This window comes from Anticarsia gemmatalis, chromosome Z (genome assembly GCF_050436995.1).
Source record: "Anticarsia gemmatalis isolate Benzon Research Colony breed Stoneville strain chromosome Z, ilAntGemm2 primary, whole genome shotgun sequence".
In the NCBI taxonomy this organism is placed as follows: Eukaryota; Metazoa; Arthropoda; class Insecta; order Lepidoptera; family Erebidae; genus Anticarsia; species Anticarsia gemmatalis.
In genome coordinates this window covers 6,675,942-6,703,529 of record NC_134776.1, presented here as the reverse complement: position 1 = coordinate 6,703,529, position 27,588 = coordinate 6,675,942, and the positions used below count along the sequence as shown (strand labels likewise).

At 37.1% G+C, this 27,588-nt stretch overlaps 1 protein-coding gene across 1 annotated transcript in view; it reads left to right on the top strand.

The window, feature by feature from the left end:
- The window catches only part of LOC142986615 (uncharacterized), a 46,229-nt gene extending 20,645 nt beyond the window's left edge, over positions 1-25,584 (top strand). Inside the window, exons 2-6 of the mRNA XM_076135151.1 lie at positions 1,806-1,981; positions 7,933-8,079; positions 8,746-10,754; positions 11,031-22,263; positions 22,509-25,584. Coding sequence (XP_075991266.1) covers positions 8,072-8,079; positions 8,746-10,754; positions 11,031-22,263; positions 22,509-24,324 — 15,066 coding nt within the window. The 5' untranslated portion in view covers positions 1,806-1,981; positions 7,933-8,071 and the 3' untranslated portion in view covers positions 24,325-25,584. The remainder of the gene's footprint in view (positions 1-1,805; positions 1,982-7,932; positions 8,080-8,745; positions 10,755-11,030; positions 22,264-22,508) is intronic.
- The last annotated feature ends 2,004 nt before the right edge of the window (positions 25,585-27,588 follow it).

The window sequence follows — 27,588 nt, the reverse complement described above, 5'->3', positions numbered from 1 at the left end:
ATCAACGTAACACTTTGTGAACCCTTCTCCCGGCTAACTTTACCTTAGCTTTTGATGCGTTTCAAAGTCTTCTTTGCAATCTAAGTTCAATTGACGACCTCGCAAGTATTCTTGCAGCTTTACCAGATACCTACTCAGTTTCCCTGATGCAAAAAATCTAATTTAATGTTTCCTTAAAATCGTCTTCCTAATCAAATCCGAATGTTAACGCCAATTTACAATTTACTTTCTTTTTAAAAGTTGATTCTTTTATATCTAGTCTAACTTCAAGGGAAATTCATTTACGGCTATAACTCAGGGTACGGTAGCAACGATACGTGAGAGCTGAAACCGTGCGTGAAAAATGCGTCTATTCAATTGTAGTACTGCTTTTATTTCTTATTAAACGTAGCTCTACGTTCCGTAGATCTGCTACGAGTGTAGCAAAACCTTCTACGCGCTGCGTTAAGTTACATTACAGTTTATCTATTCCGTGTATTTGATATTATGTTAATAGCAAGCGACTGTACCGCACAATAGGTTCTTTACACAAAAGCATGAATTTCGTAAAGTTTTGGTAAAACTGTATCGTGTATACCTCAAATATCTTGTTACATTGTGTGCTTGGACATAGTCCTCAATCTCCGCCTCCTAGATACAGATGAAATATCTACCTAAAATTTGTAAGCTGTATGCTAACACTACACACATGCGTTTGAGATTAATCGAGTATTCGGTTACTCAGTAGCACATGACCAGAGTTCGGTACCTCTTGTAAGCCCCTAGAACTATACAGCCTGTCTCTCATTTCGTTTATTTTGTAAATACGATGGTTATCTCTGTAAATCGTTTTAGACCTGCGCAATTTATAAAAAAATACTGTTTTTTATGTTAAATTCTTAAAATGTTTATCGCAAAATATTTTTGTTTTTATCTTTATTTTTCCTCATTTGTAATGTTTAAAAAATCACGTTTCAGCAGTATTCAAGTCCTAAGGAAGTATTTTTTTCCTTCTGTAACTTTGAATAACAGAAGTTTTTAATGCACGTGATTTCCGTCTCCGTTTCTGGTTTGATTATCATCTAAATTGAGGGATTTCCCAAATTTCAAAATAGGCGATTGTTCAAAGTTTCTGAGAGATTTTTGAGAATTTTATTTCTCTGGACTATTTGCAAATTGTTGTTCCGTACTACTACCCTGTGATATCTTCTTTAACTTTGACGTTTAAAGTGTGCTCTAATCAGCATAGTTTAAGGTGAACGATTTGTAATAGTAGGAATTTTAGCAGTATAATCTCAACGTGGAAATATTCACAAATACACAATTCACAGGATTATCCCTGATATAAAGATGTTCTTGGTGCTTATATGCTTAATATTCCTTTTGTATATCGTGTGAAGAAATGTAAAGTCCGACAGGAAGGTGATACTTTCGCAATTACTTGCGGCGTCATTGAGATTACTTGGTCTGGTCGCTTGTGTAAATCAATTTCCGCCACCAAGGCAGACAATAACTTCAAATTTCAAATACATATATAAGTGGTATGCTATGGTCAAAGACCTTTTCATTGTTAAATAGCTTCTTAAATGGCACGACTTTGTGTATTTTTGGTATTTATGCGCCGGTTTGGAATTATACGCAGTTGCTGCTTTTAAAAATACTTTATAGTATACAATAAACTGCTGCATGAAAGCGCTCGTCTTAAGGCAGAATCTGTTAAACTAAGACAGGATTTTAAGAAAAAAAATGGGCGGCTCTACCCCTTCCCCCCCGGCATTTTGTTGAATTTCCCTAGGCTTGATAATAACTTTCGGTTGTTGTTGCAGGTGAAATCAATTGACATGAGTCCGCGGTTGTGCCAAGCTGGCTGTGACGAGGAGTGCCCACTGTGAAATAGGCCTGAATACTTGTTTGCGTATTAGCAAAACCGAGGAAAAGGCGCCACGTGTGGGCCTGCGTTCAACCGGGGGCGGGCGCATTGCGCCGCCCCACAATTTCACATGTAAGTGCATAATATAGTGCATATAGCTTGTTTACAATGCGCACGCCCGAGCGGGGTTGTCTCCATGGTGATTGAATCCTCCCGGCCCTCCCTTACCTGCTATTGCGATCGCCATTATTCGTAGCGCGGCCGCCGTCGACGTCGGACGTCGACTATTCCGGGCACGACATCATGTGTCGGCGTTTGTCGTTCACTGCTGTAGTGTTCATCGTGGTCTTAACGATACGAATTACTATCTTCGTGTTCCGTACTCTCGATAGAAAAGTTCTTAAATTCGGTTCGGGTCGTAATTCTACCCAGTGAATTTATTAAATTTAACTTTTCAAGTTTTAAATTTCTCTATTTTCATTTTCTTTTCAAGTTTTCATTTCAAGTTTTCATTTCCTTATTTTCATTTTCTTTGGGAGTTTTTCATATTTATTATTTTATTTTTCTTTTCTTTTATTTAATTTAATATTTAAATTATTTGTGATTTGGTGAAAGACTATTAAAGACATTCAAAATGTGTAAATTACCGGTTCCCCGCAATTATCGGTTCCACCGCGTGGTCCAGATACATGATGTGCTTGCATCGGAGTTTAGGTATGTGTATGATATTGTTAAGACAATTTAAAGCGAATTACTTATTGCGTGTTGCTTCATGTTACTGGTTTATTTTATATATTTTTTGCGATTATATTTTTTTACTTTATACTTTTAAGTTGTTTTAATTTTTTATTTTACATTTATTCCTGTTTTAACACTTGTTATCTGGCTGTGCGAGCTTTGCAGCAATCCGTTACAGAATAGCGGCGTGCCATTGTTTTTAGAATAGGAGTTTTGTTTTAATTTTTGCGTATAAGCGTATTTATTTATTTAAATAAGTTCTATTACTATGAGTTTATAATTCCATCCATTATTATTTATTTTAAAATGTTTAATGTATGTTTTCCCTCCGAGAAACGTAACTGATAAGTTATAAAATTGGATTCTGAAACTGATATAAAGTTATAAAAAGTTGCATCCAAATTTGTTTGTACTATTTCATTCTTATTCTGAAAACATTTAAAAGTACGAAGTAGCAACATGGGAAGTTTATATGTGGACAATTAGTGCGTCTCTTGATAGTAGGGAAATAGGTCGAGTCGGACGCGCTGTAGGTCGCGGGTGGCGGCGGGCGCGACCCACCGCCTCCCTACCCTCGCAACTGTTGCGTTAGCCACCTCTTACCTTCACTACGTCTGTTTACCTATTTTCAAAACAAAAATATTGTCTTTCTCCTCGTTCAATGAGCCGCGTTTTTCTATCATTCATGATTTTTAACTCGTGACCAAATTAAGAAGTGATTTATGAGCGTTCATGTTTCTTTTATCAGCTTTCCTTTGTTATTGTTGAATTTATGCACAAAAACTTTTTTACTTGAATATTTGCTATTTAGATGTATAAATATGTTACATTGAATTTTATTCTTAAAGACACATTTTTTCGTATGTTATTTATATTCACAGCTCTATTATGATTTTTAAGAGATGAAATTTATATATTCTTGTTTCAACAAATTATAATATCAATCACGTAGAGCATCTAAGGGCCGATTACACCTCAATAAATAGATACAAAATATAATTCTGATGAACTTTGTGTACGCTGTAAAATAGTGAAGATTATTCCTTGAAAATAGATATAATCTTAAAAATAAAAACCAAGTTAGTTTCGAGTAGACAGATAAAATATACCGCGGGACACATAAGGAAATATATATTTCCTATGTACCCACACATTTTAAGCTATGTAAAAATATCTTTGCATTATAAATACCGATTTTGATATTATTGTACGTTAGTAAAATAAGAAGGGTGTATTCTTAAAGGCAAAGTATCTAGACTTCGATAGAGGTTCAATACCCACAAAAGACTGAACGTTATGTAAAATTAATGTACTACGTTAATTTTACAATTATGTTAACTAAATAAATCGATGTCAGCCGTACCTAAACAGTCGGGCACTACATAGTAATTAGAAAATTCTTCTGTAGAATAATATTTTTGAAAACGTCTGTGTCCAAAAGTATTCCTAAAAACAGAAACTGAAATTATTTTAATTCTATGCAAACTTGCGAATAATTTCTTTAAAATATTTATTGGAAGTTAATACCTACATTACATCTCATAACTATTGTTAAAAATAATTAAAAAGGTTTATATTATTAACGACTTTATATAGTTGCTATTTTTATTTATAATAAAGAGATTACGAAAAATAAAAAAAAATACATTATAGTCGATACGACGACAGACGAGACTATTTTTTTTAGGGAAAATTGTGCTTCACACATCCATTGTTAAAAAAAACACTCTCAGCTACGAAAAATGAAGAAGGAAAGCTATAACTCAAATTTTATTTTATTTATTATTCACGCTCATCAGTATTCTCAATTTGCAAAAAATATTTTTTTTATAAGTTAAATGAATATTGAAAATATAAACTGTCCACTGCAATATTCGTAGTCGGGTCGAGTATTTTAAATTAAAAAAATCCAATAATGATTGGTTAATACAACGTGAATTCATAAGTATTCTATTGGCGTAGAAAAAAATGCTGATATTATAAGATCAGTGCAAATGCACGGATGATAGGCTTTCCCAACAGATAAAAAATTATAATTTTCATGTTAAAATTATGTCATGATAGAGAAATTACTTCATAAATTAGTGCATAAAAATGATGCAATTTACATGTTTTCATTTTAAAATCGTAATAAGTAGTTAAATTATTTTGTATTTGATATATGTTACTTCTGGAATAATCTTAATTAATAATCTAAGAACTGATAAATTTATGGTAAAATGAAGTAGACATCTTATAAATCCTTGGCTTAAAATATGTACAAAATGTACACCAAACGTAGTTCTGAAAGAGATGAAAACTGACTTATTTAAACCAATGCCCAACAAATGTATAATATGTAGCCTCTCTTTAAACTAGTCGGGTGTTTTTTATCAACTCGGGGTTAAATTCCCCGGACAAAATTATATTTTTCCGACTTCCCTATACAAAATCTCGATAGTAGAAAATGTTAGGCAGTTACTTTTTTTACAGGAGTGCCAAGTGCATATCTTACTTTATTAATGTTTCTAGTACGTATGTAGGGACCTAGATGCATTTGCTAGTTTCTAACGTCTTTGCTTTAAGTCGTATGATTTTTTGCCTAATTATTGAATTACGCAAATTAACTTAAAATTATTAATAATATTTGTTTTTTATTACACTTATCCCTAATTAGTCTAAAAGATCTACTGTATAAAATACTTATCTTCTTGATATTACTCTTTTCAAAGACGGGTGAAAAATTATTTACCTGTAGCTGATTTTACTGATCCTTAAATTATTTTAGGATCCGTAAAATCAGTATTGCAGAAATTTAATAGAAATTCAGAAACTTAAATGTTCTTCATTCTTAAGCAAATTACGAATAGAGTAATAATGCGACTGAGATTTGCGAAATTTAAAATAATGCCTAATTCCGTTCTAAAACGAAGTCTTGTATGGTCGCTAAGTTACATTCTTATCACTAATTCTTAAAATCTGGATGATTAGGAAAAAATATTGAATATGAAAAATATTTTTCTTCGATAAAAAGTTCTTAAAAAAAGGACTGTACGGAAATATATTATGCCTCTGTGACGCATTCGGTATTGTATGCGACTGCTGCGTAGAGGTCTCGAGATCGAATCCTGGATCGAGCCAAAAAGTCTTTTCTTTTGTTAAGAAACTCTCAGAGTTTGTCAGGAAGTTGCAGTGGTAGGCTTCCATGTCTCAAAGAGCACATAGAGCCGTCCTGCGCCTGACCTATCACTATCACGGCCCTGACGGTTAAGCCGCCCATTAGACTATAAGAGTAAGGGAAAGAGCTACCTAACTGTTGTGCACACACTTGGACATTTTAATCAACGTCCTGCACAGTTGGCTGGTTTCTAAGAAACTGACCGCCGAAGCTACATATTATTATGACCCGATTAAAATAACAATATAGAAGTTAGTAACATTTGTAAAATTACTTACCTTCTCATTCGTAACTTCGAACGGAATTAATGCAATTTTTAATGGATTAACGAACTGATTTTCCGGTAACGTTTCGACTATTAAATCATGATGTCACACGGTCAGCGTGACAGTGACCATATGAGATCTAATATGATGCAAATGTTTCCAGACCAAACTTAGTCAAAAAAGTCAAGAAATCTACCATTTTCAAATTAATTGCGAATAAATTTTATATACTTACGTACCTAATGCCGTCAGCAAACAGCGGATAAACCGCGGTTCAATTTAGTTTAATAAATTATGGATTGAGAATTGAAAGTTATAATTAATATCCAAAACTATCTTTTAAATTTTAGAAATGTTGGATAGAATCTATTGCGCATTCTAAACTGAAATTGATACACTTAGATTTAATAGTTATTAGGTTTTAAAGTAAAGAAACACTGCAATTAAGAAATATATTGAAAACAGAAAAACATTTTCACTGCATCCGTTTGGGAATTATGATGCCACAAACAGACAGACACACACACACACGCACACACACACACACGCACACACACACACACACGCACACACACACACACACGCACACACACACACACACGCACACACACACACACACGCACACACACACACACGCACACACACACACACACGCACACACACACACACGCACACACACACACACGCACACACACACACACAGACACGTCAAACTTATAACACCCCTCTTTTTTCGTCGGGGGTTAAAAATGTGCGCCAGTGACGTCACATGCGTTCTTATGGTTAATAGCTTTCCGATAATACATTATTAGGTCAGCGCCAAGATTCGCTACTAACCCTCTGTAACATTTGATTTGATGCAAAATATTAGTGTAGGTGATAATACTGTGGCGAATTTAATTAATTGGTAGCCCGCCGGGAATTAACGAGACTGAATATTTTAACTTAGTAAATGATTAAATCATAAACTGATACATTTATGAAGGAGTATGGCGTTGATTCTGATGATATCATATTTCTTTTTAAGATATTTGATACATGAATCAATGACAAATTTCGTTTAATACTTCATTTAGCTTTAATGCACTATCTAAATCTCAAAGCAAAGTATTTTTTTTAAGATGACATAATATTATTTTTACAGGATATAATATACTATCGAAATATTGTTTTTCTTAATAAAATATAGTCAATATTACTCACTGATACATTACAAAACGGACAGATTATTAAAAGGCTTCTGACTTAGAAATAATACTCACTACCTCAAAACGAAAGCTAAGAATTCTATCAATAAAAAAAATACGGTAAGATTACTAGTCTAATAAACAAAATATGTATATTAAGATGGTGTATATCAGTTGCTGCCATTGTTTCTTAGAGATTTGTAGCGCTACGTTCATAGCATTTGTTTGGGTCATAGTAACTTATAATCAGCTCAATTATACCTAGCTAACGATGTACAATATATACACTTATACAGTTATTGGATGGTGGGACCAAAATTGATATCTGACAAGTGATCACTCGCTGCCGCGATCTAACCGTACTGCAGTAGTTTGAGATGTGCCGTAACTTAGCGCAATACCTGAAATGAGATGCCTACCATGTCCTGTACAATTCTACACATTAAAGTATATGAATCACATCTTAATTTGGTTGCGTATTGGTATATGATTTAAAAGTAACTTACGAAATAATTTTATTTTAACTCAAATCTACGCGAATGCCCCAAGGGAGTTTTTTCACATGTAATATTAAAATGTATGAGTTGCGGTCTGAGTGAGATTAGGCTATTGGTCACTAGGCGTGTTTGAATATGCACCTACCTACTTCGAATACTCGTACGCGAGGTCAAAGTATCCTTGTAGGTGTTTTTAGTGTAGTAACTTCGACGTTTAATGGTTATCAATTTGCTCTAGATTTACTAAACCGCATGGTTTATTGACAACGGCCAGGCAAAGCCATGATGTAGAGCTGGAACTGGAGGACATCTTTGCGCCGGACCCGTACGACATTGAACATTATATCGATGTCTTTTCTTCGCCTCACTTGCCGCGTATGACCAGGTCAGTGTAGACTCGTAGTTTCATGCCTCCTTTATTTAGTCGTTTACAGTGATTATGATTCTTAATTTAAATTAATATCCTATATTATAATAGTTACATTCTTAATGAAAAAAAAATATATATTTAGCGGACACAAACTAAACGAATCACAAATGATAGATACTATACTTCATTGAGCGACTTTTGTTGTGACAGGAATATTGAGGACTTGTTTCAATGTTTCAGTATTTTTACTTTTAAACTTCGTTATAAGCAATAAGAGTCATAAACATTCTCAATTTTTTGTACAACGTCATAGAATATGAAATACTTCATTGCAAATGCAAATAAATGATTTGTGTTTGTATTTTATTGCTTAGAATCGTATATGAAAACAAGTTTTCTATATCATCATAACTTTTTTCAAACAGTGATTTGCAATGTGCTCCCGTAGTAACTATAGTAGTATATTGAAATACCTTTTTATTGATATATGTATGTCACGTCGTTATGGGTTTTTGGACCAGCTACCACGCATTTTTGCCGGTCGTCCTTTAAAATCATAAATTTAACTATATTGTGTTTAAATTAAGAATCATCTGATGTGAGTAAATCTTTTTAAACTCTTGTATCTATTTATATTTATGTTAGGGTTTTTAGTCACACATAGCTATGTTTTTTTCGTAGAACTGGAAAATCCATCATGAATGCTAATGAAGATGAACCTTTATCTGGATTAAACGCAAGGCTGAGGCCACGAAAATCTAATACTCTAAGTCCCCAGACCAAAATTGCTAAAAAGGTTGATGGCAGAACCACTTTGGAGAAACCGCGAAGGTCTAGCCTACCGTCAAAAGTTTTGCCAAACAAACCTGATGATCTCGCTAATAAGTCTGATTTTTTACCGGCCCTACAGTGTCTTTGTCCATACTGTGACAGAAAATTCGCTTCCAAGCAGACGGCATCTAAACATGCCAGGCGCATACATCTATCCGCTTCCAAACAAGACTCTTTTATTACATGCCTTTTTTGCAATCATGCGGAGGCTGAAGCTAATGACATTATACGTCACATGGTGGACAGCCATCCGAACCAGTACTTTGCTTGCCTTGACTGCCATACCCGATTTATATCAACCTCCGAACTGGCGGAACATAAACTTAACGTTTGTGAGAAGCAAAAACCTTACCGCAGCAAGTTGCGGCAGAAAGCTTCGACAGGGTCGAAGAAAACCTCGAAAAATGTCGATAGAAAAGACGATTACACCACTGATAAAGATTATTCAGATGGACATGGATTCAACGGTATTGTAATCTCTTGCGAACTAAAACCGACGCAAGTACTTGACGAAGCCGACATAGAGGATAACATCACAACGAATTTAATATTGCCGCCCACCAAGAGTTTAGGGAATAATCCTGTCATAGAAAAAAATGCCGTTATTGTCCTAGATGACATCCAGTGGAACAAACGAATACCGTCAAATTTTTCGTTTCATAATACTGATGCCGACCAGATACTCTCAAGGTTAGGAGTTGTTCACAGGTCACCAAGAACTGGTGAATCAACAAAAAGAGACTGGTTAAAAACTAGCGAGGATACAGCACAAAAGTTTGAAAAGTGTTTCGACACTAGTTTTTACTCCAAAGTGGCGAGTAACGTTCAAGAAAATTTAGCTAAATGCCTTGACGGATCCTTCAACTTTAATCCTGACTTGGAAAATGCCATAAAAACACGTAAGTCTAAAAACAGCGTTGTTATCAATACGGCAGAAGGATTTCCAATACTTCTAGCTTTCGAACAGTATTCTCGCAATCTATTTGACAGTTACATGCCTCGTGGTATTGCGCCAAAACATAAATGGAAGTGGGACAGTATAGAGAATGACAAATGCATAATTAATCCAGACCAAATAAAGCGAGACTCCCATACTAATAATTGCATTATAACGTTAGTTTCCAGTTTGGATATTTGGACCCAACTACGCATGAGAAGAAAATATGAGCAAAAGTATCATATTACTCATTTGGAAAAGAAAACGGAGAAGCAAAACATAATAGATAAAGAGTTAAAAGAAATACTTGAAAGTCGGGAAATCCCAACGTCCTCGGGACAGGTCGTTAAATATATTAACAAGCCTACGCCGAATAAACCGTTACAAGATTTTCCATCATATCTTGGATTAGCGCCGGCTACTGCGGGATTCAATATCCAGCCTGCTATTTTAAGTGGTGAATGGGTGCGCCCGCGGTGCTATGTATGTTGCGCTTGTGGCGCTCAGACTCGTGATTCTCGCGCTCTCTCGTCGCATATTACTATTCAACATCCTAATGCACAAGTGCAGCATTATGAAATTGTGGGTGAACCACTTTTGAATGCAGACATTTTGAAGCATCTATATGTACCTCCAAGTCAGGTTTGTAATAGAACAAGGCCGCTTAGAGGATTCAGAGATTGCACCAAATGTAAGAAATCAATAACTTTGGAAGATCTTCATCAGCACATGCTCGATTGCGCTGGAGATACGCCTGCTGTGCGCAGGAAGTGCAGGTATCGCCCTTTCGGAGTTCGCAAGCGCCGACCGCGTTTGCCAGACAACATGCTGCGCCGAAAACTGCGAAAGGATTTAAGAAACCGTCATAAACAGAAAACTATAATGAGGCCTAGACCAAGGATAAGGACAGAAGTTGGTGACGGTAAGTAATTTATAATTTTCACGATTGCCTGGAGCGTTATATGATTTTAGTTTTGCTTTTATGTTCAATCATAAGAGTAACATAAATTGAAAAGTACAAGTTTCGTAAAACATTTTTGTTGTCTATTAACCAAACCTCGTACATCTTGATAACTAACCTAACTAACTATTAAATTAATCGAACTTACTTTGGCTGTAACACGCTCCGGTTAGTCGCAAAAAATACTTATAATCTTGTTTTATTCTATTGTATGTTATACATTTTGTTTTGTTATAGCTGAAACAATTCGCAAGATGATAGCTGATTTACCAGCGAAACGGCACCGAGTTATGATTAACCCCTTAAATCCGTCGTTAAGACCGCGTAAAAAACATGAAAAACAAAGAAATAAACTAATTATGAAACGCCGATCGACAGAAGACCAAAAGAGTAGAAGACTACGTACGATGAAAGAACTAAATACGATGAATTTAAACGATGCAGTATCACCAGATAATGAAGACCAAAATAGCATTTCGCGCAACAAAGATGATGAAGATAACATACCATTAAAACCTAAAAAACGTATAGCTGAGAAAAATTCGCGCTCTAGCGAAAATTTAAAAAGAAAAACTACTGTAAGCCGTGCTAAAAGAAAAATTCAAATGAAAAATTCAAGTTCTTCCAAATCACAGGAACCAGATATCGATTCTAAAAGTAACGATATTTCCGATGATAATCTGGTACCTGAGAAAACCAAAGTCAATAATGGACAGAATAATAACGTGCGCCAAAACGCTGGACGCGGAGGAAGCTATCGTGGCAATGCTCGAGGAGTCCAGCGTGCAAAAAACCAGCGCACGAATAACCAGGGAAACCATCGCACGAATAACCAGGGAAACCATCGCACGAATAACCAGGGAAACCATCGCGGTTTCAGTCGCGGAAACGATCGAAGGAACCAACGCGAGAACGGAGAAAGTAGTGCTGGTAATATAAACAATAATAATGAGCATGCTGAAAACGCGCAAGCACAAAATATCCCATTAAAACATTCAATTGCAAGTTTGACCGGCGATAATGACAATTCAACTTGCAACAACATACCTGTCCAGTTTCATCCTAAAATAATAATGCACCAAGTGCGTGATAATTTTCAAGATCCTCGATTATTATCCATCGAGCAACAGTTTAAAAATGGATCAGACGAATTATTTACAAAAAAACTGCCTGTAACAAATAAACGAAAAGATTGTTCGGAGACTGCAACGTCGCATAAGAATAAATCAAATAAACCTCGCAAAGGTTTAAACGATTGCATTGCTATGTTAAGGAATAAACTGCCTGGTCAGGAACAACAACCATATGAGGGAGGAGGAAGTGACGATGCTATCGAACCGGAATCTGAAATTGACGTCTACATAGACGAATCTGTTATTGACAGTGATATGGACCCAAGACCTGCTGAAGTATTCTCGCGATCGGTAATTCGTCACAAAGTATCAAAACGTTATCCTAACAAAGAACAATCAAACCTTGCTGGCGAGGCAAGCAGCCGTGCTGCTTTTGATTCCGCTCAACCACCAACCGATGTAACAAACGATATTGGCGTGTCAGATACTAATCGTCATTCAGCCGATGAGTTTGATGTCGATAATTGTTTAAAAACAAATGAATTAGCAAACGATCAATTAAACAATACTGCTGCGTTGAATTCGAACCAACAATCAATGGGTAAATCCAATAATACAGCCGCGTTAAATTCGAATCAATCAACAAGACAAATAAATAACACCGGTGCTTCAAGTGGTAACCAACAGTCTTCTAACCAATCAAATAATTCTGGAAGTTCAAATGACAATCAGCAATCTTCGGATCAATCAAACAGTGCAGGTGATTCTAATAGCAATCAATCTTCAGACCAATCCAATGACGCAGACGCTTCAAAAAATAATCAACCGACGGCAGATCGTTCGAAAAGCTCAGCCACACCAAGGAAAAAAGCGCTATTACGATCGATCAATGATGCGAGTACTTCGTCTAGATGTGATAGTACATTTCTTGTGCCAGAAAGTGCGCCATCATCGCAAAAATATACCGAAAATACAGGCAAACGAAAATCAACCAGATTAAGATCAAACACTTTAGGTAATAATACATCGCAATTATTTGGATTACCAGCACAAATAGAAGTTATTCCACAAAAGAGTCCTGGAAATGTTAAGAGTAATACTCTTTCTGTTAGTAAAGACCAATATCCAATAATTACGGTGGGTACTAACAGTGAACTTAATAAACATCTACCAGTACTCAACATTCGCACGGATCTACTTCCGACCACCCAGAAGGAATCAGAATCGCCACGTAAAGTCGACCATCATCCCAGATATGATATGTCTGGAGGTAGACTTATCGAACATACAACCCATCATCAAGGTGGTGCACTTCACGAACACACTCCTTTAATGAACCACGAACATATGCCATTGCATCCACCTCGCACATTTACTGAACATCGACCCCAACTGAATCCAAGAAAATATCCACAAAAAAAGTCGATAACTGATTCGGTAAAACATGCAGAACAAAGCATACCGACTGAACAAGCTTTGCCTAGTCATAGAGCATTAAATCCTTATGCTCATCCGGAGCATCCAGAACAAACAACATATCCCTTGGCCTATGGTACAGACCCAAGGAATTACTCGGCTTTACTAAGACATCCGGCACCTATGACATACGACCCAAGAATGTATGGCTTATATCGAGATCCAAGATATGCTGGTCCGAATTCAGTGAATCTCATGAATATTATGAATTCAGTAAATCTTTTGGCTTCAACGAATGTTATGAATCCGGCGAATCTTATGAATCCGGCTAATCTTGGGAATCCGGCTAATCTTGGGAATCCGGCTAGTCTTGGGAGTACGGTTAATCTTGGGAATACGGCTAATCTTGTGAATCCGGCAAATCTTGGGAACCCGGCACATCTTGTGAATCCGGCTAATCTTGTGAATCCGGCTAATTTTGTAAATCCGGCTAGTCTAGTAAATCCGGCTAGTCTAACAAATCCGACAAATTTAGTCAATCCCGCGAGGTTTATGAATCCTTCTAGTCTTGTTAGTCCTGCGAATCTCGTGAATACTATGTATCCTCAGTATTCGGAACAGACATCGTTAGCAGGAAAGAAGACATTAGAATCAAGGTCGTTAATAGAACAGAGACCTTTGACAAACAGACGTGGATTGTCAATAGAACTAATAAAGCCACCCGACCCAAAAACATTAACAGAACAGAAATCAGCTGAGACTTCTCACGAGCAAAAATCATTGAAGGAGACAACAACGTCTCACGAGCTCAGATCTTTGACGACAACGCCTTATGAACAGAGACCGACATATGACTTAACGTCTCCCCAACATCAACAGCCTACAACTTCACATGAATTACTAGGCCCCTGGGCATTGGGCCCACACGCGGGAAGCATAGCGCAAGAACGTAGACTCTCCTACGACCACCGACCATCTGAAGAACGTAGACCATCCTACGAATGTCGACTTTCCCAGGAGCGCAGTGTATCGCAAGAACGTAGGCTATCTCACGAATGTACATCGTCCCACGAACGCACACCCTCCCGGGAGCGCACACCGGTTTACGATCGTACGCCCTCACGCACGTCCTCCCATGAGCGCACACCATCCCAGGAACGTAGACCCTCATACGAATTACATCCGACACAAGAACGTAGGCAGTCTCGGGATCATATGTTATATCAGGCCCAGAAACAATTGCATATTCAGACAACGCCCGAGAGGCCAGTACAACAACCAGTTGAACCAAGAACGTCTTTGGAACAAACATCGCCAATCGTTCTTGAGCAAATGATGGCTGCCCGTGAATATTGGCATGCCCATGCACACAATGTCCCATATCAGCCATTCGAACAGAGGTCTCCACATGAACAAAAGTCTCCTCGAGCTCAGTCTGAGCACATTAAGAAAATGTATGAAATGCGAGCTCAGCAAGATCTAAAAGCCCGACAAGAATTTGCTCGGCAAGGTTTGGAGCAAAGAATGCAGTACGGAATCAAAGTTCATCAAGATCTGGTAGCTTTACAAGACAAAATGGACAGTCACGAAGCGCGACAAGCCGGTGTTAGAGCTCAGGAGCAAAATGTTCCTTCAGAACTTCAAACGCCTGAAATTCAGGCTGCTCTGTCTGTGTTCCGGCAGACAATACTACCGGAACCCGAAATAACAAGCACTCAGGCCCAAGAAAATAGTCTCCGCAATTTAAATGAAAGTTCATCCGAACCAGAATCGTCACTAGAACAGACAAATCAGGAACCTGCTGCATTCAATCGACAACGCTTAAATAGACAGACGCCACCCGAAGAGCAAAGAACATTACCAGGAAGCAGAGGGCCTTATGTTGACGAAAACAGAGTGCCCGATATTAGTTCGCCAAGTGATGACCATATTTCCCTAGTTGTTTCTAGGCGACAGGCAACGCATCTAATAGAGCCGATAAAAAAGCGTCGTCAGAATGCAACAACTCAATCTTACAGGGATATTCGATATCCAACTGATCCCCGTCAAATTTATCTTGATCCAACTGGTCCGCACTCAACAACGTCGGCCTATCTACCAGAACACGGCATTTCCCCTAATGTTTACCTGCCGTTAGCATACAGTATCAGTACTTCTGGTGTACCATATGCCTATAGACATCTCTTTAATAAAGATGGTATACCGGCTCTGCACCTAACTGGCAGAATTGATGATTCTCTTCAAACTAATGATCCCAGAATAAGGAGTAACTATGAAGATCATCTAACAACGAATTCATCTAATACTGATACAGATTTAGATGGTGTTATAGATTTACGTGTTAAGGCTTCCGTGCAACAAAAGTGTCAAGAAAGCAATCGAGATTCTAGTCGGTCACCAAGTAATGTGTATGTTGAAGTGACCGCATCGAACGCTTCATCAAATAGCACAGAACCATTACCAATAATAGCAAGACAACAGATTCATAGAAAACGTAAGCTTGAAGAATTCTCTGTTCAAAATATTATGCAATTGCATGAACCTTTAATAAGTGCCACAGGCGAGATTGCAGATTTTTCAGGATGTAGAGCTGTCACACATGTTGATTGTGACGAAACAAGAAATATTTGTCTATCTATTGAGTTAGCAGACAATGAGGGGGTGGCAAATATTACTAGTACAGAAAATGAACTTCAAACAAGTAGGAGTGCTGATATACGTCCGACCCTTAGAATTTTGTCTCCGTATTCTGCATCTCAACAAATAGAAAATGATCCAGTATTACGAGAGTCACAACTTGAAAGAGCACCAATAACGGATGCAGACACTAGTTATACAGTTGAAGCTACACCTCAGAGGTCCGAAACACCGATTAGTATAAATTCAGAATCGGTAAGACCTCGTCGAAATTCACCGGGTATTAGGATTACATCATTATCAGACACGGTAAATGTTGACGCTGCTGCTAACACAACGGCTTCGAATGATGTTTCTGAGTCTCGACCGAGCCAAACGCAATCTACAAATAATGTTGAGACGACAGTACGGTCGGTTGCAAACATATTTGTAACTGAAACTAGACCTGCAACTACAACTGAAACTGCAACTACAACTGAAACTGCAACTACAACTGAAACTGCAATTGAAACTGCGGGTGAAACTGCAATTGTCACTGCTACTGAAACTACAACTGAAACTGCAACGGAAACTGCTACGGAAACTGCTACGGAAACTGCAGCTGAAACTGCAGCTGAAACTGCAGCTGAAACTGAAACTGCAAATGTAACTGCTACTGAAACTGAAACTGCTGCTGAAACTACAACTGCATCTGGAACTACAACTGCATCAGAAACTGCAACTGCAACTGCTACTGAAACTGCCACTGCTACTGAAACTGCAACTACAAGTGAAACTGCAACTACATGTGAAACTGCAACTACAAGTGAAACTGCAACTACAAATGAAACTGCAACTACAAGTGAAACTGCACCTGAAACTACAACTGAAACTATACCTGAAACTACAACTCAAACTGCAACTCAAACTGCAACTCAAACTGCAACTGAAACCACAACTGAATCTATACCTGGAAATACAACTGAAACCACAAGTGAAACCGCAGCTGAAACCGCAGCTGAAACTGCAACTGAAACCACAGCCGAAACCACAGCCGAAACCACAGCCGAAACCACAGCCGAAACCACAGCCGAAACCACAGCCGAAACCACAGCCGAAACCACAGCCGAAACCACAGCCGAAACCACAGTCGAAACCACAGCTGAAACCAGAGCTGAAATCACAACTGAATCTACAGCCGAATCTACTACTGAAACGGCTAATTCTGCCTCCAGTTCTGAGGCCACTTCGTCACAAAGCTCATCGTCATCTACAAGTATACCTAATTCTAGTGGGTCGCCTGAGAACACAACTGAAGATAGTAAGGAAGGAGATGCTAAAAGCGAATCGCAAGAGGATGAATCTGAAATCCCCGACGATCAAGACCCCGAAACGGCTAAAAATATTGCTTTGCTGCCAAAAGAACTGGTTGATATATTGGGGACAATGCCAGCAGGCCACAGAAAACAACTAATAATCGTTCTTCCCCAATATCTTGCACAAGCTCAAAAAAATGCGCAGAGTAAAAATGAAGAAACGGAGAGTAAACCAGATGAAGATAAAACTGACGAAAATAAAACTGACGACGATAAAACCGACGGCAATAAAACCGACGAAAATAAAGATACGGATTCGACGACTTCACCTGACCAATTACCAGAGGCGCCACCTGACGGTGAGGATTTGCAGTCAGGCCAACAAACTATATCCCAGGCTCTGAGCACACGTGCACCAAATGATGAAACACAGCCAGATAATACGCATCCAATGCCTTATCAGTTGACTCCGCCACCACCGCCTCCACCACCAAGCGATGCTCTCGCATCTCCATCATCACAACAGAGCAATGTGGTGAGGGTTCTACAGCCTCACGAGATAACAAGCCGCTCACCTCAACCGCCACTGCCATCTATACCATTACCATCACAACCACAGACATACCTTACTTCTCTACAACAACGACATATTTTTCCTCCCTTACCTACGGCTACACCTCCACCTTTACCATCAACGAGTCGCTCCAGCTTAAGTTCAGAGGATATTAAAGAAGAAAATGTTGAGGATAGCAAAAATTCTGAAATTGGTGAAGATACTGTGCGGGCCAGGTCCGTACAAGTTGAAGAAACCAACATACCTGAGAACATGAACTTAGGCGGTAGGGTCGAAGATACGACCAGACATGAAAATCAAACCAGATCTAACGACTTAGTGCAATTGGCCAAAGATCTCACCAAAGCGGCGGACGTTCCTACCCAAAATATAACTAATTACACTGCTATTGTAAAAACGAATCCACCAAAATCCGTCAGCCATAAAACAGCTAGTTTAAGGGCTGTTCGCATTAAAGCTTCGAAAAGAAACAAATCCATACCATCGGAGACAACACCGCTTACCAAAACAAAAACGGGTAATATTGATACTCATATTCATAATAAAACAATTGAACTACATGCTCAAGGATTACCAAAAGCTTCAACATCAACAAATAGTGCAGTATCGAATTTAACGAAAACTATCACTGAAACGAACCCTGCAACGACCGCAGTGCGAATTCAAGCCAATGTAGACTTGAAAACATTAGAATTACACAACTATTTGGCTATTCAGCAAGCGGAAGTTAGCAGCACGCAACATACAAAAAAGCACAATGCAATGGTCACTGGAATGCTGCCAGCTATGGTTAAACCGAGTACTTCAGGGGCGAGCCACATTGGACTATCTAATCAAAAGCAGGACGTTCAAACGGAAACGCCAACGTTAAAATTAGGAGCAGTCACTTCATCGATTGTGACTCAGGTGGATGGTAGTCGTGTTCAAAACATAGAATTACGTTCTGCACCAGTTTCCAAAAGTAATAACCTGTTAGATCAGCCGCAGTTGGAGACAGGTATTAATATGGAATCAAAAATGAATATAGCTAAACAACATTCAGCTGTTGAAATATCGAGAAATCAAGTTCCCACGTCGAAAAATGTTGTAGATGATCTGGAAGAAGACTCAGACGATAATGTTTCTTTAGCCGTAATAGTAAAACAACGGGATCAACAACAAGTAATACCACATGATGATAAATCCTCAGAAAATATTTCCCCTCACAACACGCATAATATCAAAAAGAAATCTAAGAAAAAAGACAAAAAACATACTATTCTTAAAGATTTTATTAGCAATACAGATATTGGCGTTAAATCCGACGATCAAAATATGAATATAGAGATTAAAAAGGGAACAACTCCTTGTGATATTAGTGTTCAAGATAATGTTCCCAATGATAGTGGCGTCTGTGAGGAGACCGACAAACGAAGCAAGAAGAAGAAAAGAGGCCATAGAGGTGTGGACAGATGTGAGAGTAAAGAGAAAGTTCATTGTTTCCAAAAAACCAGTGATTTAAAGAAAGCAGACGATTCCATTAAAAAAATTGCTAAAGGAACACTAACAGATACATCAGTAGCTAAAACTGATTATCGTACAAAATGCATCGATGGCATAACAAAGTATCAGACACTTTCAGGTGAAAATTCTCAAGATCTATTCTCAAATTTACACCACAGTCTGCCTCCTAAGGTAAATAATATCAAAGCTGATGACATTTCTAAGGATAAAAAAGGTTCTGATAGCTTTTCAGAAATGGGAACGAATTTGACAACAGCGGCAAGCAATAAAGAAAAGTCCGAGGAGACGAAATCAGAATGCTCCCATGAAAATGAACCCAACTCGATCAAAACAATAGAAATAAATAAAACTTGCAAATACGAACAAGAAAAACTTGATAATAAAGATAAAAAAAATGTTCGCGTTGAAATTAATGATTCTGAACCAGCAGAAGTCACATATGATAACGATTCACAAACTTGTTCCGATGTAGAAGATAATCAAGAAACGCGATTATTACGTCGCAGCAGACGTGGTAAGTCATTGTTTGTAGATACCGCTTCTACTGAACAGAAAAAAGTTGTTGAACAAGTAGTATCAAAGGAAATTAGAACACCGTTGACCAAAAAGCAGTTGATTTTTTCAAAGTTATTATTAGATGTTGAAAATCGCTTCAATAATCAAGCTGATCCCATACCTCAAAAAGATAAAGATAAAGATTATAACATTTCTGCAAATGAATTTCGTGTTGAATATACTGATTTAAATGTGAAGAAACACAAAGGAATTAAACGTAAAAAATCGCTGTTTAAAAAGAAGTTAAAGAGGAAAAAATCTTCCAATGGCTATCTACAAGTTGATGATGACACGAACACAACGTCACAAACACAAATCCACCGAAAAGGATTTGTATTAGGAATGCAATCTGAAAGTTCCATCGATACTGAAACGATGTCGCTAACAACAACGGATCTTACAGAAGATAGCGAGTGTAGCATTGTTAAGGATGAAAATCCAAGTATACTAAGCAACCAAATAAACGATACTGAAAAAGCTAACACTAAAAATAATCGCAATGAACATATAGATGCCGAAAAGCCGACGGATAATTCAAATCTAAAAACCGAAAAGCTTTCTACTTCCGCGGAAAAAAGAAAATTAAGCACTATGATAGCGCAAGACAATTGTGCTCTTAATATAAAATCTAAAAAGACTAAGCTTACAACCAGGTTTGAAACCGAGTTAAAAGGTAACAATGATGAAACGTTTGAGAAAAAGGATGTTTTTCTCAAATCAAAAGAAAAGACGAATCATTCTTCGGAAGCTCGAATCACCTGCTACATGCCTGCTGCAAGAAGAACTCGATCAAAGTCTGTGATAGTTAAATCTTCATCAGTTGATCTGTATGACCCATACGACATTGATTTAGACGATATGATCGAAAAAACGGAAGCTTTTAGCCGTAAAAGAAACGTTTTTGACAAAAACACAGGCAGTGTTCATCAAAAAATTACTAAACCCGTTTATTTGTCTAGACCCTCTAAAATTCAGAGTAACCGTGTGATTCCGCCATTTAAAGAACCAAACCGGGCAACTTGTTCTAGAGATATTTTAAGTGATTCAGACGATTCTTCTAAAAGCGATGTGCCATTGAAAAAATATGTTGAAGACAAAGAGAGGAAAAGTTTGCTGGCAGATAACACATTCAATAAGAGAATTGAATACAATAAAAGTCACAATTTCAAATCGAAAAAAGGCAGGCGTACTCTGGGTGCGTTTAATAATGTTGAAAAATCTGCTTTGAATGAAACTGAAGAGCAATTGCGATCAGAACAATTCATGGAAAGCTTTGGCTTCTTCTCGGAAAGAAAACCGCGTAAATCTAATCTCTTGGCATCAAAGAAGATTTCGGAAACTTTCCATATAATAGACAAGGATGATAAATATTTCTATCGTCAGAGACCGATGAAACGTTCGCTTCAAAACGAGAATAGAAGATACATGGAAAGCGGTCCATCTAGAGCTCATCCACGTGCAACAAACAAAAGGAGAAGCATTAAGCGTGGGCGCGTAAATAAAAAGAAGACTTTTATAAAACCTTTACCGTGCTTTTGCGGCATATGTAAGAAAGAATTCCGACGCCCTGATAATTATTTGCGACACCAAATGACCCTTTTACACATTTCGAAGTTATCTGAAATCGAAATGAAAGTAAAAACCAACCCAGTTCATGAAGAGCCTAATTACTTGATAATTTACAAACAACAGTTGGATCGTCTTAAGATACTTTCGAAAAAATTCGCACGTAATAAAAAGAAGAATCCAAAATCAAAAGCCAAATTCAAGTTACCGACATTGGATGAAATTTTAGTAGAAGTTAATAAAACAGTACGAGAACAGCAACTAAACAAACTACCAACTACTCAGTCAAACAACCAAAGAGGGCTAAGTCGTGACGAAGCGTTGTTCGTTGATTGCTGCAATTTGCTACAAAACGATGTGCCTGCTGCTGAACCAGTTATCATGCATAATGTGGTACATAAATACGCATGTACCACGGAGACCACAGTTAAAGGATTTGATTTATTGGAAAAGCCAACTAAGGGTGACGGCGACGTTGATTCGATCACAGCAAAAATTATATTAGAAAGTGAAGAAGTTCGAAATTTAGAAAAAGATTTAATATCTGGACTCAAAGAAGCGGCGCATGCCAGCACTCTTAAAACAAAAGTGCCCTTTGAACGTAGCATTAGTGACGTTGAGCTGAATCATGCCGTTGATGCCGCAAACGCGTCTAGCCGTGACACAGACGCAAATTACGAAACACATTGTTCGAAAACTAAGAAGCAGCCAGAAGTAAAGGAGAAAATGTATCCAGACATAATTGAACCCATAGACATGTTCGAAGACAAATTTGATAAAATCAAAAGGAAATGCAGATCGCAGGCAGCAGCGGCGAAACAAACACAAGCTGTAGTTGAACCAAAAATAAGGTCAGTAAACAATTATTTGTGATATTTTATTATACACTTAATGTCTCTTAGTCTTTTTTCTAATAGAAAAATTAATCTATGTATAGTGTATTTTTCGAAATGGTAGGTTATTGTAAAATTTCAATATCTTGGCTGTATAGAGCCATTGGATGATTAAAACCTCTGATCGTGTTCCGATCTGTCAGTCGATACCCTTTATTAAGCGATACCACAGGAAAATATATTAATTATAGTTCTTTTTACAGTCATAAGGGAAAGAAGAAATCTGAAAAGAAAAAAGGCAAAAAGACATCCAAAAAAGGTGTGCAGACTACTACTACACAAGTACTGACAAAAGGCGCTCTAAAGGGATTTGATGGAATCAAAGTCTCCATACCTACTAATGACATCAATATGTCTGCCATAGTGCCACCCATAGATATTACATCAAGGAAAAAGAAGAAAAGCAGTTCTAAAAAGAAAAAAGATAAGAAGGTCTCAGAATCCGGTAATAAATATGAGAAAACTAAAGAAAGTTCATCATCACAGAAAAAAGTAGATGTTTACGAATTTATGGATAACGAAGACGCTGAACTGTTTGAGTTTAGACCTTCCACCCTTATGGAACGATTCAAAAGCATAAGTAATAAAGAAATACCCAGCACATCGAAATTTAATTCGGCCCTCGATGAGCCTGAAAATAGCGAAAGTGTTTCTGATGGAGACGATTTCGTTTATATGTCCGACGATTATGTCTGCAGTGACGACGAAACAGAGAATAGCCGTCTATCGTGCGAATTAAATAATGTCAAAATTGGCACTGATGTCAAGAAAATGATATCACCTATGAAACGAAGGGATGTGGTGGAGAAGAATGCCGTAATGGGAAAAATTTTCAAACACAACGCTGTACGGACTGACAAAAAGAATACAAAACCTAAAGAATCAACTAAGCAAAATACTAACTTAGACCAGCTATTTGACAGTTTATTTGAAAAAGAACCAAACTCGTCATCGTCGCTTAAAAATACCGTCTCTTCTAAAAAAGATGATTCAGGAACTTCACGAAAGTATGATCATTCTTCTAAATATGAGAAATACAATCGTACCAACCCTCATAAAGATGAATTCTCGTCACCCACAAAATGCAGCACTCCATCCCCGCGACGTTATTCTGTATCTTCGCCACATGATTACGACGCTACTACTGGGATTGACTACGGACCTTCAACATCTAAAAAATATGAAGAATTTACACGAAATTATGATTATTGCGCGACGTTGTCGAAAAAACGTGATGTATCATCACCAAAAGATGTAAGAGATTTATCGCCAAAGAAACATGATTCAGTATCATCAAAGAGGCAGGACAAACACTATTCTACATCGGTTAAAAATGCGGATAATTCTATGAAAGACGACGACACTATAAACAAAGTCCGTGACTTCAAGAATAAGTTATTAAAAGAAAAATCGCCGCTTCTGAACTTAGACGAACGTATCAGCTCCAGGTACGATTGCGCTGACGATCAACTGGCTTTTGACGACTTGGGTGTGGCTAGACAAAGAGCCCGTCGCAAATGTACAGTCGGTAAACAGAATGTATTAGTTGAGACCTGGAGCTCGGAGTCGGAACCGGACAGTCTGCCACCCCGACCCACCAGCGCAGAGTCTGTCGTGGCTGGTCGCAAGAAGAAAGGTAAAAAGAAAGAAGGCCAACACAACCACCGCCGCTCAAATAACCGACACGTTTCATTTAAAAAGCATGACGTCGAAAGTCGAGTAAGTAATCGTTATCGGCGCGCATCGAGCGGAGGTGTGAGTGACGACGCGGCGAGCCGCGGAGCGAACCCCTACGACGCGCCGATGCCATCCACATCACACGCGTCGTTTGCGACGCCGGCTCCGCGGCCCCGCCATCGTGCCACCAATTATTACTGGACTTCGGACGGCGACGACGAGCAGGAGCATCTGCAGCAGCATGGTTGGATTGTGGGAGACAGTCATAAGAAGTTAGTGACGATGCTGGCTCATGCTAAAGGGCGAAAACGTCACGATGATAAAAATAAATTTATAGAATAAAATAGGTAGTTTGTTAGATTATATTAATCTTGTAAATATACTGTACATAATATACTAGTTCTTTATAAATGTCATTTTTCATGACATTTGACCATTTCTTAAATATATTCAATTAGGTATGTAAATACTGTATATCTTTTATAGTTTACTTAGTTAATTTTAGTTAATTATTTTAAATTTAAATATTAATTACAAATGAGCCCTATTATAATTTTTTGTTTTAAATTAATAAAAAAAAACCGATCCCTACTAGCGAAATTCTTGTGTGTAATTATTTTAATTATTTTATTATTTGTTTAACTGCATCCTGCATGTAAGAAGGCTGGGCATTGTTAGTGCATACGTTGAACTGTTGTAGTAATGTGGAACAGCGTTAAGGTATAATACGTGCTAACTTATGTAACGTGCATGCCCGGAGCACAACACTTGTAAGGGGCTCCATATAGAACACACAGAAGCATAGCCTCCTATACAGATTTAAGTCAGTACATTTAATTATTAATGAGTAGGTGTATAATACTATATTTAAAATATGAATAGATATGTTGGATCATTCCTAACAGCAATGTCTTAGTCGACTTAGTCGTAATAGAATTATGTCATTTATAATAATTATTATCAGTGTTGGATGTTTTATTGATGTCGAACTAAACATAATACTCATATAAACTTACAAATATAATATGTATAACCTAAAAATGCCTCAGCCTTGTATCTCAAATTGTGTTCTTATTAGTCAAAAACACAAATGCGATGCAGTTTCAATGCATAATAAAATTATTTTCTATTGTTTTCTTGAATTGTTTAAATTAGTTATCCCTAATTATTATAGATTTATTTTATTTTGAAAATTATTGTAATATGATATATTTTATCTGACTGAATGAATTCATTCTGTAGAGTATATTTTTAGTTGTCATAGCGGGGCTGATAGTGCTGATCTAAGTTCTGTATGTATCTTCGTTCTAATTATTCGTTAACTATTTATATACATTAGATGCTCTTGAGTAGTCATTGATTAACATGCTATACAAATCTCATTGCATTAGAATTTGATTTATCTAGTCCAATATGAAAAATGTATGATCGTCATTATTAGCCTCGGATCTATGTGATCTTTTATTTTCCATTTGAATTGAAAGAAGACTTATAATTTTCACTATATTATACACAAGTAATGTTAATTCGCTTGTGTTATATGGATTACATTGTACATTTGTGTTTCATAAACTATTCAAATAAAGCTCAATGTTGAAAATGTATTTATATTTTATTTTAACTTGTCCCTTTCACAGTGAAATACATAACACATTATCTTACACTTGAGATACACACACACACACACAAACAAAGACACGTGGACAGGCCAGGGCTGGCAGACAGCTTTAACTAGCATCTTGTCAAATAATTGCCCGCTGCCCACCATGAGTACAAATACCTACCTTACTATGGAATGAAATATCAGTGAAATTAATTTTATAATAACTTATAATAATATATAAACATCTAACACCTGATTTGGCGTAATGCTGAAATAACAAGGTGCACACTTAAGACTGAATCAATGATTAGGTACACCACATGTCACATTATGTTAACTGATAGGTAGGTATATTATTATACTGAGCCTCTACTTACACTGATCTAAGAAGACATCAAGTTCGTTGCGACAAAAGATAAAATACCTAATTAGTTTCTCTTTTTTAATCCAGAATTTAAAATTATTATTATTGTGTCGCTAAGACTTATAAACAAATATTAGATACCGTAATCGGAGTAACTTTTGGAAAAATAGGGGTTAATTTGATTACAGAAAAAAGTGTACAGCTCGTACAAAAGCTAGCGACTAGATCAATTGTAAGGCACTAGGTAGTAAACATCACTGATATTAAAATCATTTTAAATAGTAGAATTAGCCTTACACATGCACATTTCTCTCCAATTTACAGTAACGTATGTATTCAGGAGTAGGGAACCCCCTTCGACCGTACCCAAATATTCCTTCGATTTGGAAACTAAATCCACAAGCCTAGCTGTGGTGTAACGCCGGGATCACCTAGCACTGTCTGTGCACGTCGTTCAAGATGTTCGAGTTGGCTAACTGGAGGAATTGCTGACATAAGGAGGAGCATCGCAGCTGGTATCCGCTTAGTGAGTAAGTATTAGGTAGTGGAGCAGCCATCATACGCAGGAGAACTTAACTGATTAAGTATAGAGATGTAAGATGTAGATAACTACTTATTTAGGTAGTTGTTAATAACTAATAGGTTTAGGAAGCCTTTGTGCTTGAAAGACGTTGCGACAAGTATTCAGAAAAGTATGTGCTTTAGGTTTATGTACCTAAGTAGCTGAACGAATAAAAATTAGTGGAAATATCTAAATGACTGACATGTAGTCCTGTATAATAAGAATTTCGGATCACTTACTGACTAAATTGAAGCCCAGTCTGTCAGACTGCTTTAAAATAACTTCATAATGTTAAGATGTTACACAGATCTACGTTGGTTTTCCCATGCATAGATACTTAGAAAAGTTAAGTCGTTATCCTCATATCAAATCTAAGAAGGTAAAAGGGATAAAAGTTTCTATCAGTCAGTAAGTTTTGGGATTAAAGCTATAAAAATTCTAATTTTTCCGCAAATCTTCCTCGAAGTAAGGAATGATGAATGAGGAATTTAGATTCCTGGCAAATATAACAAAATACGCGATTAGTATTTTTTATAAAACCCTTAGGGGTTTAAATTAGAGGTAAAGGTCTAAGTTTGTAAGAAAGACTTTGAAAATAACTACAGTTTTACTTACCTATTTATAATATAAAGGTATATAATAGACGGTGTACCTATCTCTTGCGTTTCGTCAGTACTCTCATGTTATAGGGGGAGAGCCTTATTAATAAGCCTCTAACTACCAAACTCCGTTCTTGTAGTAAAAGTTATTGGAATTATTTTAAAATATTCTAATATTTTTTTGGAATAGACCAATACTTATTTACCCATCCCGGGATTCGAACCCTTATGATCAGCATTTACTGTTAGATACACAACTAACTGCTCCACAGGGCCAGTGAGACCTTCTGGGTAACATCAAACATTTTGCCATTTGGAAAATATGTATTTGTATACTAATTATAGTCTTAAGCTTACACAAGTCTCTAGAACCTACTAACACTTATAATAAAGCAGTAGAAATGTTGTAATAACACATACTTAGACAGATTTTTCTAAATCTGCCTTAGGTAGGTACTTTATAAATAAAACCAACAAA